General features: G+C 49.0%; 1 protein-coding gene across 1 annotated transcript; it reads left to right on the top strand.

The window, feature by feature from the left end:
• Window positions 1–6,902: 6,902 nt before the first annotated feature.
• On the top strand, window positions 6,903–15,951 carry LOC143973876 (uncharacterized). Its single transcript, XM_077474751.1, has 3 exons — window positions 6,903–7,474; window positions 12,695–13,418; window positions 15,790–15,951. Exons 1-3 carry the CDS (start codon window positions 7,039–7,041, stop codon window positions 15,809–15,811), a joined length of 1,182 nt encoding a protein of 393 aa, XP_077330877.1. The 5' UTR covers window positions 6,903–7,038; the 3' UTR covers window positions 15,812–15,951.
• The last annotated feature ends 2,134 nt before the right edge of the window (window positions 15,952–18,085 follow it).

Genomic DNA, 18,085 nt, shown 5'->3' with positions numbered 1-18,085 from the left:
GTACACTCCCCCCGCCCGCCTCTACACTCCCCCCCCCCCCCCCCCGCCCGCCTCTACACTCCCCTCGCCCGCCTCTACACTCCCCTCGCCCGCCTCTACACTCCCCTCGCCCGCCTCTACACTCGCCCGCCTCTACACTCGCCCGCCTCTACACTCGCCCGCCTCTACACTCGCCCGCCTCTACACTCGCCCGCCTCTACACTCGCCCGCCTCTACACTCGCCCGCCTCTACACTCGCCCGCCTCTACACTCGCCCGCCTCTACACTCCCCCGCCTCTACACTCCCCCGCCTCTACACTCCGCCCGTCAGTACACTCCCCCCGCCCACCTCTACACTCCCCCCGCCCGCCTCTACACTCCCCCCGCCCACCTCTACACTCCCCCCGCCCACCTCTACACTCCGCCCGCCTCTACACTCCGCCCGTCAGTACACTCCCCCCGCCCGCCTCTACACTCCCCCCGCCCGCCTCTACACTCCCCCCGCCCGCCTCTACACTCCCCCCGCCCGCCTCTACACTCCCCCGCCCGTCAGTACACTCCCCCCGCCCGTCAGTACACTCCCCCCGCCCGTCAGTACACTCCCCCCGCCCGTCAGTACACTCCCCCCGCCCGTCAGTACACTCCCCTCGCCCGCCTCTACACTCCCCTCGCCCGCCTCTACACTCCCCTCGCCCGCCTCTACACTCCCCTCGCCCGCCTCTACACTCCCCTCGCCCGCCTCTACACTCCCCTTGTCAATATGCATATTCTCCTGTGTATTTCTTACACTGAACTTCTGCTATGATCGCTAATATCCAGTGAAAAGACAGGAAAGTAAGCACATGACTTCAGCATGCCCAATCATGCTGAGGTGGGGGACATCCAATCCTGGCAGAGCAGCAGAAGAAATGAGTGAGAGGGAATTAAAAAAAGAATACATGTCTTAGGCTAGTGTACGAGATGTGTAAATCGCCCGTCACTCGCAGCAAGGGGGAGGATTTGACAAAGTTTTTCTCGGTTTGTCCAGATTTATCTCACGGAACAATAAGAGGATTGCTCCGAGGTGGATTAACTCTTTGTGGCAAGGCTGGGCTCAAATGATAGGAAATCTTATACTCCACATTATGACATCAACATTTATTTTTATTTTTTAACGGCTTACCTGTAAAAATCCTTGGAGTACATCATAGGACACAAAGGTCCTGCTCCTCTGTTTATGGGCTATAAGTATATTGCTTGGCTACTAATGTGTTCCTGGAAGGAGGAGGGGTATATAGGGAGTGAACTTCCTTAACTTGGGGTTTACCAGTGTCAACACCCTGAAGGTGGCCTATAACCCATTAAGTAATTACTTGAGACTCTGTGTCCTATGATGTACTCCAAGAAAAGGATTTTACAGGTAAGCTGTTATAAAAATCTTATTTTTTTTCAGATCCTCAGAGAGTTCTTTGCCATGAGATGCCATGTTGTACTTCCAGTGACCAGTATGAGAGAGTGAGAGCGATAACACCAAATTTAACACACCTGCTCCCCATTCACACCTGAGACCTTGTAACACTAACGAGTCACATGACACCGGGGGGAGGGGAAAATGGCTAATTGGGCCCAAATTGGAGATTTTCACTTAGGGGTGTCCTGACTTTTGTTGCCAGCGGTTTAGACATGAATGGCTGTGTGTTGAGTTATTTTGAGGGGACAGGAAATTTACACTGTTATACAAGCTGTACACTCACTACTTTACATTGTAGACAAGTGTCATTTCTTCAGTGTTGTCACATGAAAAGAGAGAAGAAATGTCACTGAGGGGTGTACTTACATTTGTCACATATTGTACACAGTGCAGTACAGATAAAGATCAGTACATCCTCCATACATGTCAGTATACACAGTGTAGTACATTGTCCATACATGTCAATGTCAGTAAGTGGGTGAGAACTTGTGAACGTGTGAGGAGCAATGCCTCGTGGGACATGTAGTCCTGGACAGGAGAAGGAAGTGATTTAAAGTGGTTCTAAAGGCAGAAGTGTTTTTACGTGAATGCATTCTATGCATTAAGGTGAAAAACCTTCTAGGAGCAGCCCACCCCTTATACTTATCTGAGCCCTATCTCCATCCAGCGATGTGTATGAGAGCAGTGGCTCTCCTGGGTTTTTCACTCTCTCCTCATTGGCTCACATAGCAGCTGGAGCTGTTTGGCTCCTGTCAATCACAACCGGTGAGCCAATGAGGAGAGAGCCAGGGGGCTGAAACAAGCCACGCTCTGTGTGTAAATGGAGGGTGGCTCCGGAGTGATCCTGCTAGAGTGCCCCCATAGGATGAGGCTAGCTTTTGGGGGCATTTGGCAGGGGGGAGGAGCGTACGTTGCTGGCGGGGGACCCAAAAAGAAGAGTATCGGGGCTGCTCTGTGCAAAACCATTGCACAGAGCAGTTAAGTATAACTTTGTAGTAGTCTTGTACCTTTTTTTTAAATTGCTTTAAGTGATCCTAAAGGCAGAAGTTTTTTTACCTTGCTATAGGGGCGCTGGTGGGGGACCTCAGGATCGGGGCTGCTCTGTAACAACCTCCGATTTTCTTCCCTAAACATATAGCTGTTTATTTATATTCACCACCTCATATAGATGTTCAAGAATACATATTTTTTTTTTTAAAGGTTTTTATCCAATTAACCGAAACTATAATCGGCCAACACATCGATTGTATGAAAATAATCGTTCGCTGCAGCTCTAATCTCAGCCCTTTTTTGAGTGTTGTTACCACGCTGGCTTTTCACCAATCAGCAGGTGCCATTCTGGTCATTAACCACTTTCAGCCCCCGGACCATTTTGCTGGTGAAAGACCAGACCACTTTTTGCGATTCGGCACTGCGTCGCTTTAACTGACAATTGCGCGGTCGTGCGACGTGGCTCCCAAACAAAATTGACGTCCTTTTTTTCCCACAAATAGAGCTTTCTTTTGGTGGTATTTGATCACCCCTGCAGTTTTTTTATTTTTTGCGCTATAAACAAAAATAGAGCGACAATTTTGAAAAAAACGCATTATTTTTTACTTTTTGTTATAATAAATATCCCTCAAAAATATATAAAAAAACTTTTTTTCCCTCAGTTTAGGCCGATACGTTTTCTTCTACATATTTTTGGTAAAAAAAATCGCAATAAGCGATTATTGATTGGTTTGCGCAAAAGTTATAGCGTTTACAAAATAGGGATCGTTTTATAGCATTTTTATTAATAACTTTTTATTATTTTTTTTTTACTAGTAATGGCGGCGATCAGCGATTTTTATTGTGACTGCGACATTGCGGCGGACACATCGGACATTTTTGACACATTTTTGGGACCATTGTCATTTATACAGTAATCACTGCTATATAAATGCAGTGATTCCTGTGTAAATGACACTGGCAGTGAAAGGGTTAACCAGTGGGTGGCAGTGTAGGGGTTAAGTGTTCCTAGGGGTGTGTTACAAACTGTGGGGGGGGTTGGGCTTTCATTTAGTGAACACTGATCTCTGCTCCAATCACATGGAGCAGAGATCAGCCTCACTAGTTGCTAGGCAGAATGGAAAAATGTTGTTTACACAGCATTTCCTCCATCCGGCCGCTCCGTGAGACGATCGCGGGGATGCCCGCGGCGATCGAGTCCGCGGGTCCCGCGACCGGACTCACGGGGGTCCCGACCAGCGCGGGAGCGCGCCGCCGGCGGTGCGCTCCCGATGGCAGGGCGGCATAGAATATTGGACGTACCTGTACGCCAATATGCCTGCCCGTGCCATTCTGTCGACGTACATCGTCGTGCGCTGGTCGGGAAGTGGTTAAGCTGTCATTAAACATTAGGAACAATTGTCTGGTCATAACCTGGCTAAGTTCTTTGAGAACTCTTGGGTGTAAGCCATCTGGTCCTGGTGATTTGTCCACATTGTTTTTGAACACTGGCTTCGGTTAGACACAAGGCTACATTCACTGCAATGTTCTGAACATTACTGTCTTGTTTATTGTACCCCTCCATTTCATTTGAATAAAATGAAGAGAAGATTGTATTTAATACAGTTGTCTTCTCCTTGTCACTTGTGACCAACTTCCTCTCGTCAGCTGTTATGGGGCCAATATGTTCTGACCTCGCCTATTTACTATTAATTCATTGAAAAAGCTCAGCAATGTGTCCCTTGTAATATATTCTAGTTGCCCTGATATCACACTCTTGCAATTTCTTATAGCATTCCTTGTAGTTTGGGAATGCCAATGGTGCCCCTTTGGATATATCTTCCTCCTTCCTCTTCCTCCCTCCTTCCTCTTCCTCCCTCCTTCCTCCTTCCTCTTCCTCCTTCCTCTTCCTCCTCCTCCTCCCAGGCTTAACTTTTTTTTTTTTTTTTATATATTTCTTGCCCAGTGGCATACACCAATGAATGCCATTTTTAATATGTCCTTAAAGTGTTTGTTAACCCAAAAGAAAATGGATCCTGTTCTCTTAAAGCACGTTATACAGCACAGTGCTTGTGCTGTGTATTTTGGCCTCCTGTATCACCTAAAATACCTGGCTGATCCTGCCAGTTTCTAGCCTCCCCTCTGTACATTGACCACAGTATATCCGGGCTGCTGAGCCCTGACACCATGGTTAGTATATGTAACTCCGTCATACGCTACTATCTTCCTGTGTCCTCCCCCCCCCCACCCCTCCCTGCCTGTCAGCTTTCACTAGCATCACTCAGCTTCTCTCCCCACTGCTTCAAATCTGACTGATCATTATATCAGGGCTCAAAATTTCAAGTCCTGAGCTACTAGCCAGGCCTTAAAAGTTACTTGCCACCAGTTGCATCGCCCCTAAACACTGCCCTTTTAAATTATCTCATGAAATGACACTACTAAATGTTTTATGCAGAATTAAGTTACAAAAAAATATTAACTTTAACATAAAAAAAAGCATATTTCATTGCTCTTTGATAAATGAAATAAGAATAAAATATGATTGACTACCATGTAGGGCAGTTGGTAAAGTTGGCTTTTTTGTGGTATTCTTTTCCTTCCATCCTGTGTCCTTTTTCACATTAATTTATGGAAAATGTAATTACTCTGTGATCACTATTTCCTTCCATATCTGCAATCGGCTCTCTTTGTGATTAATGGGTCCTGCAGAGCATTATTTCTAGTTGGAGTTTCCATGATATATCTCAGGGCATTGTCCTACTTTACCATTCAAGAAATGGCGACCCTTCAAGGGACCATTTCTTTCTGCCCAATCAGTACCAAGATAACTGAAGTCCCCCATGATTACAACATTGCCCTGGTTTTCCGCCATCTTCTTAATATTGGTGGCCCTGTAGCATACACCCACAATTCATTTAATGTTTGTTTTCTCTTTGAAGCTTTAGCCACAAGGACTCCACCTCCTCCCCAGCCCCTTTTAGCAATGTCATCACTCATATTCGCTATCAAATCGCTCTTCACAAACCAGTCCCCCCCCCCCCCACCTACCCCGTCCATCCTCTCCCAGTTATCACACAATGATAATTGATGTCCGAGGCAGTGTACGTCCACCACGTCATGTCCTCTCCCAGTTATCACACAATGATAATTGATGTCCGAGGCAGTGTACGTCCACCACGTCATGTCCTCTCCCAGTTATCACACAATGCTAATCGATGTCCAAGCCCGTGTACGTCCACCACGTCCTGTCCCCTCCCAGTTGTCACACAATTATAATCGATGTCCGAGGAAGTGTACGTCCACCACGTCATGTCCTCTCCCAGTTGTCACACAATGATAATCGATGTCCGAGGCAGTGTACGTCCACCACGTCATGTCCTCTCCCAGTTGTCACACAATGCTAATCGATGTCCGAGGCAGTGTACGTCCACCACGTCATGTCCTCTCCCAGTTATCACACAATGCTAATCGATGTCCAAGCCCGTGTACGTCCACCACGTCCTGTCCCCTCCCAGTTGTCACACAATTATAATCGATGTCCGAGGAAGTGTACGTCCACCACGTCATGTCCTCTCCCAGTTGTCACACAATGATAATCGATGTCCGAGGCAGTGTACGTCCACCACGTCATGTCCTCTCCCAGTTGTCACACAATGCTAATCGATGTCCGAGGCAGTGTACGTCCACCACGTCATGTCCTCTCCCAGTTATCACACAATTATAATCGATGTCCGAGGAAGTGTACGTCCACCACGTCATGTCCTCTTCCAGTTGTCACACAATGATAATCGATGTCCGAGGCAGTGTACGTCCACCACGTCATGTCCTCTCCCAGTTGTCACACAATGCTAATCGATGTCTGAGGCAGTGTACATCCACCACATCATGTCCTCTCCCAGTTGTCACACAATGATAATCGATGTCCGAGGCAGTGTACGTCCACCACGTCATGTCCTCTCCCAGTTGTCACGCAATGATAATCGATGTCCAAGGCAGTGTACGTCCACCACGTCATGTCCTCTCCCAGTTATCACACAATGATAATTGATGTCTGAGCCAGTGTACGTCCACCACGTCATGTCCTCTCCCAGTTGTCACACAATGCTATCGATGTCCGAGGCAGTGTACGTCCACCACGTCATGTCCTCTCCCAGTTGTCGCGCAATGATAATCGATGTCCGAGGCAGTGTACGTCCACCACGTCATGTCCTCTCCCAGTTGTCACACAATGCTAATCGATGTCCAAGCCCGTGTACGTCCACCACGTCATGTCCTCTCCCAGTTATCACACAATGATAATCGATGTCCGAGGCAGTGTACGTCCACCACGTCATGTCCTCTACCAGTTGACACACAATGATTATCGATGTCCAAGCCAGTGTACGTCCACCACGTCATGTCCTCTCCCAGTTATCACACAATGCTAATCGATGTCTGAGGCAGTGTACATCCACCACGTCATGTCCTCTCCCAGTTGTCACACAATGATTATCGATGTCCGAGGCAGTGTACGTCCACCACGTCATGTCCTCTCCTGGTTGTCACACAATTATAATCGATGTCCGAGCCAGTGTACGTCCACCACGTCATGTCCTCTCCTGGTTGTTTTTGTACTGATTCTTACTTGCCGTGTGAGAACGATGAAAACTCATGTCCTTATTCTGGTTCCAGGTCCATTCACTGTGAAGACGGAGACAGTCCCACCCACAGAGATCGAAGAAGTGACTGTGGATCCAGCAGATGAGGCCACAACCTGCAATGGCAAATTGAACCTGTACACAGACTCTCAGGCCGATACCCCCAGGAGCCCCCTTTCCGACTCCTATCAAAACCAATTTCTAGATGTATTAAAGGGAAGCAGCCTGTCAAGTTTTTCAGCATCTGCCAATCATACAGATTCCAATGCAGGATCCTTTATAAATGACTCGGGCCTTATCACCTACTCAAGAACATTTCCTGAGACATGCAAGGATTCCTGCATGAATACTATAACCGAAGAGCCAGGCGTTTCACGGAATATTCCGGGAAGCAGCTTCACCGACACCTATGTGGCGGGATCATCAGATGATTTCCATGGTGAGTAATCTGCAAGCCTGGGAAGCTAAAGCTCTGTGTGTGTGTGTGTGTGTGGGGATTGGTATTGTATGCTTTAAAGGAATGGGTTTATTCTATTTACCATCCAATCTAACTCTTGTCCGGGGTTCACATTACAATAAAATAGGAAATATAAAAGCACTGCTAGAATATTTTATTTTCTACACTGGACTTTTTCAGCTGAAATTGAGGCAAACATGGTGGGTGGAGTGGATACTTTGTCCTTGGCAGACATCCTTCATAATGTGAAATATGCAGAACTTAGACTTATGTGGCAGAAGTCCCAGGAAGTATTTCATCCTCAGAGTTCTTTTCCCGGAAATCTTCTAGTCTAGAGGCAGAAAAGGCCTTTTATCGGGGTGCTCCACGCCCCCGTAAAGGACTGGAAAGCCTTCCAGTTATTGTCAATCTTTGTAGGAGAAACGAGGTCCTATGCAGATATTAAGTCCCAAATCTGGATGTTGGAGAAATGAGATCCTGCTCAGTGATTCCCAACTCTGGATGTAGGAGAAACCTGGTCCTACAGCGACACTGCTACCACCCTGGATGTAGGAGAAACCTGTTCCTACAGCGACACTGCTACCGCCCTGGATTTGGAGAAACCTGGTCCTACAGCGACACTGCTACCGCCCTGGATGTAGGAGAAACCTGGTCCTACAGCGACACTGCTACCGCCCTGGATGTAGGAGAAACCTGTTCCTACAGCGACACTGCTACCGCCCTGGATTTGGAGAAACCTGGTCCTACAGCGACACTGCTACCGCCTTGGATGTAGGAGAAACCTGGTCCTACAGCGGCACTGCTACCGCCCTGGATGTAGGAGAAACCTGGTCCTACAGCGACACTGCTACCGCCCTGGATGTAGGAGAAACCTGGTCCTACAGCGGCACTGCTACCGTCCTGGATGTAGGAGAAACCTGGTCCTACAGCGGCACTGCTACCGTCCTGGATGTAGGAGAAACCTGGTCCTACAGTGACACTGCTACCGTCCTGGATGTAGGAGAAACCTGGTCCTACAGCGACACTGCTACCGTCCTGGATGTAGGAGAAACCTGGTCCTACAGCGACACTGCTACCGCCCTGGATGTAGGAGAAACCTGGTCCTACAGCGACACTGCTACCGCCCTGGATGTAGGCGAAACCTGGTCCTACAGCGACACTGCTACCGCCCTGGATGTAGGAGAAACCTGGTCCTACAGCGACACTGCTACCGTCCTGGATGTAGGAGAAACCTGGTCCTACAGCGACACTGCTACCGCCCTGGATGTAGGAGAAACCTGGTCCTACAGCGACACTGCTACCGCCCTGGATGTAGGAGAAACCTGGTCCTACAGCGACACTGCTACCGCCCTGGATGTAGGAGAAACCTGGTCCTACAGCGGCACTGCTACCGCCCTGGATGTAGGAGAAACCTGGTCCTACAGCGGCACTGCTACCGCCCTGGATGTAGGAGAAACCTGGTCCTACAGCGACACTGCTACCGCCCTGGATGTAGGAGAAACCTGGTCCTACAGCGGCACTGCTACCGCCCTGGATGTAGGAGAAACCTGGTCCTACAGCGACACTGCTACCGCCCTGGATGTAGGAGAAACCTGGTCCTACAGCGACACTGCTACCGCCCTGGATGTAGGAGAAACCTGGTCCTGCAGCGGCACTGCTACCGCCCTGGATGTAGGAGAAACCTGGTCCTGCAGCGACATTGCTACCGCCCTGGATGTAGGAGAAACCTGGTCCTACAGCGACACTGCTACCGCCCTGGATGTAGGAGAAACCTGGTCCTGCAGCGACACTGCTACCGCCCTGGATGTTGACGAAACAAGATCATGTTCAACCTAATAGGTACAAACTCTGGATGTCGGAGAATCATTGTTCTTCTCTGACACTATGTTCCAACTATGAATATAGGAGAAATCAGACCCTTCTCGTACACTCTGCACCAACTCTGGAGGTAGGAGAAACCAGGTCCTACTATGACGCTGTTCTAACTCTGAATGTGGGAGATAAAGGTCTTGCTCAGACACTTGGCACAAACTCTGGATGTAGAAAGGTCCCGCTCAGACAGCGGTCTTCCAAGTCAGGATGAAGGGGGGGGGGGGCTTCCTTTTGGATCCGAGGTCTCAAACTGGCGGCCCCCCAGCTGTTGCAAAACTACAAGTCCCACCATGCCTCTGCCTGTGGGAGTCACACTTGTAACTGTCAGCCTTGCAATGCCTCATGGGACTTGTAGTTTAGCAACAGCTGGAGGGCTGCCAGTTTGAGACCCCTGCTTTAGATATTGAGCCCCATGCATGCCACAGGACTCCCCTGTAACTCCATAGGTGTCAGACCTCTGAGGCCCTTTTTTAAAGCATGTTATACAACACAGTGCTTGTGCTGTGTAATTTGGCCCCCTGTATCACCTGACATACCTGGCTATACCCTCCCCCCTGTAAACTGACCACGGTTCATCATGGCTACTAAGCCCTGACACCGTAGTCAGTTTACGTGGCTCTGTCATCCGCCGCTCTCCTCTCCCCACCTGTCAGCTTGTGATAGCGACGCACCCCCACCCCTCCTGCTGCTGAAATAACTTTTTTTTATTTTTTATTTTTTCATATTATCCCCTCCTGTGTCCATGTGTGATTTCTAAAAAAAATTAAAAAATAAATAATTCGGTATATACCTAATTTCAGAGTGATGGGCAGCACTCACATTACCAGCCGGCCCTCTCCGTCTCCCCTCCCAACTGATGTCAATGAAGGAATCTCAGCCCCGCCCTCTGCAGCTGTCGGACATGGAGAGTAGAGAGCCAGCCGGTCACATGAGCGGCGCTCTGAAACGAGGTGTATATATACTGCATTGTGGGACACAGAAGTCAGAATGGCTTAACAACCACTTTACGATTGGATATTTCTTCAAATATATTGCCGATAAGATTAATGCCAGACTCAGCTTAAAGCACCTTTCTTTTCATTCTGGTGAATGGTAGGAGACTTGGAACAACTGTTACCTTTTTATTGCCGTTTGTCTGCTCAGTTGGGAGATTTTGCCTCCTTTCCTGTCTGACTTCAGAAAAGATGGGAAGTTGGGGGAAATGTCTCCAGTTCCTATGTTTGGTAAATGTCAGGCAGGAAATGTGGAAATCTGATCAATGGGGACAAAGACCGCAATAAATGTTCTAGTAGAGGGAGGAAGGAAGCATTCAGGAAAGGCTTTACCGCAGGCCCAGTTCCAGAGTAGGGAGGATAGCCCCTGCAGTAAGACACCGGCAGTAGAGCAAACGATGGGCGATAGCTGGTTTCCTCCAGCACTGAACAGAAATGTTTGCTGTTAGGTTCTATCGCAGGAACGAGTGACGCCATCTTGGCCAGTAGATCTGCAAGCGGGCACCGTAGAGAAAGATGGTCATGGAGGAGGAGGCCGAATGAGGAAAAGCAGCAATGGGTAGGAGGTCCATTGAGGAAATTACAGCAATGGATGAGAAGGCGGCCAGTAGAGGAAAAGGCAGCTGAGGGGAGGAAACGGCAATAGGCGAGGAAGCCTATTGGGGAAATGATAGCTATGGGGATTTGGCCCTTTGAGGAAATGGCAGCCGAGGGGAGGAGCACCACTGAGTAAATTACAGCAATGGGGGAAGGGGGCCCATTGAGGAAATTACAGCAATGGGGGAAGGGGGCCCATTGAGGAAATTACAGCAATGGGGGAAGGGGGCCCATTGAGGAAATTACAGCAATGGGGGAAGGGGACTGTGACGGAACCGATCCCACGCCTCAATTAAGTGCTTCCGTCAGTATACTGCTTCCCAAGTCTGAATATAGAGATCAGATATTCCAACCGCTCACAAGCACAAAACAAGACGAGACTTGCCTGGTGCTAACATGGACTCATTTATTAGAACCAAAATGCCAAGTATTTATAATACAGTAGAAGATTAAAACCGAACCTAATTAGCATGAGCTAATTATCTAAATCAACACTCAGACTAGTTGACTGAGAGATAAGACTTTTCGGCTCCTAGCTCACTAACAATTCAATAAACGTTACCATAAACATAGGGTTAATTAGCACAAACAACAATGTGTGAATACTCAGACTAGACTCATTTACACAACAGACAGGTGGCTGGAGTTCATCTAACAGTTTTGTGTCCCAACAGCGTGAGACAACACACATTTATATATACATATATACAGCATTGAATATGACTAGCACAGATTATAGTGGGGTTCTCATTCACCCTGTGCCCCCTTAAAATCCAGGGCCCATAAACTGTCAGCAAGAGGCTCGCACTCAGTCCTCTCAAAAAGCCTCGATCCCGGCTAGGTCTGTCACAGGGACCCATTGAGGAATTGGCAGCTCAGGGGAGGTGAACCATTGAGGAAATGATAGCAATGGGGGAGGAGGACCACTGAGGAAATGATAGCAATGGGGGAGGAGGACCAGTGAGGAAATGAGAGCAATGGGGGAGGAGGACCACTGAGGAAATGGCAGCAATGGGGGAGGAGGACCACTAAGGAAATGGCGGCAATGGGGAAGGAGGACCACTAAGGAAATGGTGGCAATGGGGGAGGAGGACCACTAAGGAAATGGCGGCAATGGGGGAGGAGGACCACTAAGGAAATGGCAGCAATGGGGGAGGAGGACCACTAAGGAAATGACGGCAATGGGGGAGGAGGACCACTGAGGAGATGGCAGCAATGGGGGAGGAGGACCACTAAGGAAATGACGGCAATGGGGGAGGAGGACCACTAAGGAAATGATGGCAATGGGGGAGGAGGACCACTAAGGAAATGATGGCAATGGGGGGGAGGAGGACCACTGAGGAAATGGCAGCAATGGGGGAGGAGGACCACTGAGGAAATTACGGCAATGGGGGAGGAGGACCACTAAGGAAATGGTGGCAATGGGGGAGGAGGACCACTGAGGAAATGGCGGCAATGGGGGAGGAGGACCACTGAGGAAATGGCAGCAATGGGGGAGGAGGACCACTGAGGAAATGGCAGCCACGGTTTTCTTTCATATATTGTCCGTGGCTGTGAAAACACTGGGCCATCTCACAGCCTCCCTTCTGGGGTCAACTTTGTGTTTTGCAGCATTGCACAGAAATAGGCACATGACAGTCACCCGTTGATGATGTCACATTACCATATCACCAAGAAAAATGTGAAAATCGTGTCGTTTGGAAGAGTCTTCAGGTTGTTTATACCGTTTTCTCTATTTCAGTAGAAAACATGGCCATTATGAAGCAGGAAAGGTCACCTACTGATCTCCACTTACCGGACTGTGATAATCGGAATGTACAACACAAAGGACAGACCTCCTTCAAGAACCTAGGACCATCGCCAATGACAGCTGGCAGAGTCCGCTACCCCGGTCAGAGCCAAGAGGCCCGGACTCTCCTGGTAGCGCCTGAGAGCGATAAGACCCCGGACCAATATAAAGCTCAGGCGGGGACACCTACAAAGAAATTCTCAATAAAGAAGCCATTCCAGTGTCAGCGATGTGAGAAGAGCTTTAACTGCAGCTCCCACCTCATCGCCCACCAACATGTGCACACCCGGGAGAGACCCTACGTGTGTGAGTGCGGGAAGTCCTTCACTCAGAGCTCCAATCTATTCCGCCATCAAAGGGCCCATCGGGGGGAGAGGCCCCATGTCTGCACAGTGTGTGGAAAGGCCTTTGCCCAGAGCTCCCATCTTATCATTCATAAGAGGACCCACACAGGAGAGAGACCTTATATGTGTGCTGACTGTGGCAAAAGCTTCCTCGCCAACTCCGCACTGGTCAGACACCAGAGGGTTCACGTAGGAGAGAAGAAATGTTCGGGCGCGGTACTTGTGAGGAGCACCCACCTTCATACCTACCGCAAATCCTCTGCCGAAAAAAACCCGCAGCAAACACTTCAAAGCCGCCTTGTCCTTTCTCAGACGTCCCAGAATGCACCTAGGTGAGCCCAGCTACTCCGCCCTTCATCCTAATAAACTTGTATGTCCCAGAATGCACCTAGGTGAGCCCAGCTACTCCGCCCTTCATCCTAATAAACTTGTATGTCCCAGAATGCACCTAGGTGAGCCCAGCTACTCCGCCCTTCAGCCTAATGAACTTGTATGTCCCAGAATGCACCTAGGTGAGCCCAGCTACTCCGCCCTTCATCCTAATAAACTTGTATGTCCCAGAATGCACCTAGGTGAGCCCAGCTACTCCGCCCTTCAGCCTAATGAACTTGCATGTCCCAGAATGCACCTAGGTGAGCCCAGCTACTCCGCCCTTCATCCTAATAAACTTGTATGTCCCAGAATGCACCTAGGTGAGCCCAGCTACTCCGCCCTTCAGCCTAATAAACTTGTATGTCCCAGACTGCACCTAGGTGAGCCCAGCCACCCCGCCCTGCATCCTAATAAACTTGTATGTCCCAGAATGCACCTAGGTGAGCCCAGCTACTCCGCCCTTCGTCCCAATAAACTTGTATGTCCCAGAATGCACCTAGGTGAGCCCAGCTACTCCGCCCTTCGTCCCAATAAACTTGTATGTCCCAGAATGCACCTAGGTGAGCCCAGCTACTCCGCCCTTCGTCCTAATAAACTTGTATGTTCCAGAATGCACCTAGGTGAGCCCAGCTACTCCGCCCTTCGTCCCAATAAACTTGTATGTCCCAGAATGCACCTAGGTGAGCCCAGCTACTCCGCCCTTCATCCTAATAAACTTGTATGTCCCAGAATGCACCTAGGTGAGCCCAGCTAGTCCGCCCTTCATCCCAATAAACTTGTATGTCCCAGACTGCACCTAGGTGAGCCCAGCTAGTCCGCCCTTCGTCCCAATAAACTTGTATGTCCCAGAATGCACCTAGGTGAGCCCAGCTACTCCGCCCTTCATCCTAATAAACTTGTATGTCCCAGAATGCACCTAGGTGAGCCCAGCTACTCCGCCCTTCATCCTAATAAACTTGTATGTCCCAGCATGCACCTAGGTGAGCCCAGCCACCCCGCCCTGCATCCTAATAAACTTGTATGTCCCAGAATGCACCTAGGTAAGCCCAGCTACTCCGCCCTTCGTCCTAATAAACTTGTATGTCCCAGCATGCACCTAGGTAAGCCCAGCTACTCCGCCCTTTGTCCTAATAAACTTGTATGTCCCAGCATGCACCTAGGTGAGCCCAGCTACTCCACCCTTCATCCTAATAACCTTGTATGTCCCGGCATGCACCTAGGTGAGCCCAGCTACTCCGCCCTTCATCCTAATAAACTTGTATGTCCCAGAATGCACCTAGGTGAGCCCAGCTACTCCGCCCTTCATCCTAATAAACTTGTATGTCCCAGAATGCACCTAGGTGAGCCCAGCTACTCCGCCCTTCATCCTAATAAACTTGTATGTCCCAGCATGCACCTAGGTGAGCCCAGCCACCCCGCCCTGCATCCTAATAAACTTGTATGTCCCAGAATGCACCTAGGTAAGCCCAGCTACTCCGCCCTTCGTCCTAATAAACTTGTATGTCCCAGCATGCACCTAGGTAAGCCCAGCTACTCCGCCCTTCGTCCTAATAAACTTGTATGTCCCAGCATGCACCTAGGTGAGCCCAGCTACTCCACCCTTCATCCTAATAACCTTGTATGTCCCGGCATGCACCTAGGTGAGCCCAGCTACTCCGCCCTTCATCCTAATAACCTTGTATGTCCCAGAATGCACCTAGGTGAGCCCAGCTACTCCGCACTTCGTCCTAATAAACTTGTATGTCCCAGCATGCAGCTAGGTGAGCCCAGCCACTCCGCCCTTCATCCTAATAAACTTGTATGTCCCAGAATGCACCTAGGTGAGCAGAGCTTTCATTGTTCATGTGGAACAGGTAGATCTCCACCTCTCAAAGATTGTCTACCGCCCACAAAGTATGTCCTTAGTTTGGAATGAAGCAGAGTGTACAGAAGTGATCGGCTCATGGTGGGAGGTGGGTTCCCACATACTATGTCCCTCTTAGTCTTGGAGGGGGTGGAGTGTATAGATGATTGGTTCATGATGGGGGGTGGAGCGTATAGATGATTGGTTCATGGTGGTGGGGGGGGAGCGTATAGATGATTGGTTCATGGTGGGGGGTGGCGTGTATAGATGATTGGTTCATGGTGGGGGGTGGAGTGTATAGATGATTGGTTCATGGTGGTGGGGGGGAGTGTATAGATGATTGGTTCATGGTGGTGGGGGTGGAGTGTATAGATGATTGGTTCATGGTGGGGGAGGGGTTCCTATACAATATGTCTTGCTTGTAATGTGAGGAATTGTATCTCCGCTCTCTTTATGACATTTCTGCTGTGCTCTTTTCTCTCTTGCAGTCGAGAATTTGCCGATTATTAAGATCAAGCAGGAAAGTTCTCCGACCAGTCTTCAGGCTCCGCTTTATACCGTGGAAACGGACAGCAATTCTGACCATCCACACATGCAGGAAGCTTTGCAACTTGTGTGCAAAAAACGAGGAAAGGTGAGCAAAGGATCCAGCAGAAGCCTGAGACAGAGTACTACGGAGCTGAGCCAAGTCCCCAGAACTCTAATGCTGCCTGGCAGTAGCAATAACTCCATCCTAACCACCGGCGATCAGTGCAAGACGTACCTGGGCATGGCATTGACTTCCCTCCCCCCGAAGAAACCGTTCCAGTGTCAGCGTTGTGAAAAGAGTTTTAACTGTCGGTCGCACCTCATCATGCACCAGCGGGTGCACACGAGGGAGCGGCCATACGTGTGTGAGTGCGGGAAGTCGTTTACACAGAGCTCCAATCTGTTCCGTCATCAGCGCAGCCACCGACACCACAGACAGCATGTTGGTGTTCAGAGCTATTCCTGTCCGCAGTGCGACAAGGACTTCCCCGACCTATCCCGTCTCATCTCTCATCAGACCTCTCAGCACAGCGCTGGAGACGCCTTCCTGGACATACAGTGACGGGACGAACGACTCTGTATACAGATATGACTTCCTGGACATACAGTGACGGGACAAACGACTCTGTATACAGATATGACTTCCTGGACATGCAAAGATGGGACGAACGGTTCTCTGTATACAGATATGACTTCCTGGACATACAGTGACGGGACGAAGGACTCTGTATACAGATATGACTTCCTGGACATGCAAAGATGGGACGAACGGTTCTCTGTATACAGATATGGCTCCCTGGACATACAACGATGGGATGAACGACTCTGTATACAGATATGACTTCCTGGACATACAACGCTGGGACGAACGGTTCTCTGTATACAGATATGACTTCCTGGACATACAGTGATGGGACGAACGACTCTGTATACAGATTTGACTTTCTGAGTGTGCAATGCTGGGACGATCGGTTCTCTGTATACAGATATGACTTCCTGGACATGCAACGCTGGGACGATCGGTTCTCTGTATACAGATATGACTTCCTGGACATACAACGCTGGGACGATCGTTTCTCTGTATACAGATATGACTTCCTGGACATACAACGCTGGGATAATCGACACGCAGTGAAAAGAGACCCCCTTTTAGGACATTCAGTGATGGGACAGTTGGCTTTTCCTTTGGTTTCTGGATGTGATCTGATGGGAAAATTGGTTCTCCCTGTAAAAGAGATGACTTCTGGGATTGGCGCTGATGGGACTTAGAAACATTGAAGACTGATGGCAGAAAAAGACCAGGTGGTCCAAGTCTGCCCTTTTTTAGAAAAAATGTAACCCTTCCTTTTTTTTTTTTTTTTTTTTTTTTTTTTTTTAGTATAGATGCATTATGTTGCAATATTGCTTAATGTGGACTGATGCTCTACCTCTGCTGGAAGTCTGTTCCAGGCATCAACTACTTTTGTTTGGTAAAATAATACTTTTCCTTCTACTAGTTTTGAGGTCATGTCTTCGTGTTCTTTATCTTGGCTTCATATTGAAAGTACTTCCCTTCCTCCGTTCATTCATGTCTCCCCTTTTATCTTCTTTCCTTCAGACTGTACATTTTAAAGCAGAACTCCGGGACTGGCAAGAAAAAGAAAAATCCCCCATTAGTAATATGAGCCCATCCCTATCTGCGCCACAGAAAGAGCCGGGACATGGTGCTTTACATGTGATCATTAGTCCGATATCCAATCCATGGAGCCCAAACATCTTCATTTTATCCTCCTGTAAGATTTCCATCAGCCTTTCATTTAAAGCGGTTCTGCACTCATAATAAAACATTTGCCCATTCTGTTGCCTCTAGACCATATATTTGATAATGCCACCTGTTTTTTTTTTTTTTTTTGATTCATCTACCTTTTGTAATCTTTAGTAGTTTATTTTCATCCCCTGCGGCGATGGGCGGTCTCTTGCGGGGATCAGCATCATTTCCTGCTGAAGCCCGCACTGTCTCCTGGGATCTCGTTCAAGTAATCCCAGGAGACATTGCGGCTAATACAGCCGACATCTTGCGTGATTTTTCCTATTACAGCCGAGATCTTGCGAGATGTCGGGTGCATTAGCCGCAATGTCTCCTGGGATTACTTGAACGAGATCCCAGGAGACAGTGCGGGCTTCAGCAGGAAATGATGCTGATCCCCGCAAGAGACCGCCCATCGCCGCAGGGGATGAAAATAAACTACTAAAGATTACAAAAGGTAGATGTATCAA

Source organism: Lithobates pipiens, unplaced genomic scaffold (genome assembly GCF_037356315.1).
Source record: "Lithobates pipiens isolate NorthernLeopardFrog02 unplaced genomic scaffold, aLitPip1_a1.2 Scaffold_126, whole genome shotgun sequence".
NCBI classification, from domain to species: domain Eukaryota; kingdom Metazoa; phylum Chordata; class Amphibia; order Anura; family Ranidae; genus Lithobates; species Lithobates pipiens.
The sequence above is the reverse complement of the archived record's forward strand: the minus strand, read 5'-3'. Positions and strand labels throughout refer to the sequence as shown.

What these genes read in the sequence shown, in the direction of transcription:
- LOC143973876 (XM_077474751.1), top strand. Translation starts at nt 7,039, where the DNA reads ATGAAAACTCATGTCCTTATTCTGGTTCCAGGTCCATTCACTGTGAAG. An exon ending in ATCATCAGATGATTTCCATG is followed by an intron (nt 7,475 to 12,694) that starts GTGAGTAATCTG and finishes TCTCTATTTCAG; the next exon opens with TAGAAAACATGGCCATTATG. An exon ending in ACGTCCCAGAATGCACCTAG is followed by an intron (nt 13,419 to 15,789) that starts GTGAGCCCAGCT and finishes TCTCTCTTGCAG; the next exon opens with TCGAGAATTTGCCGATTATT.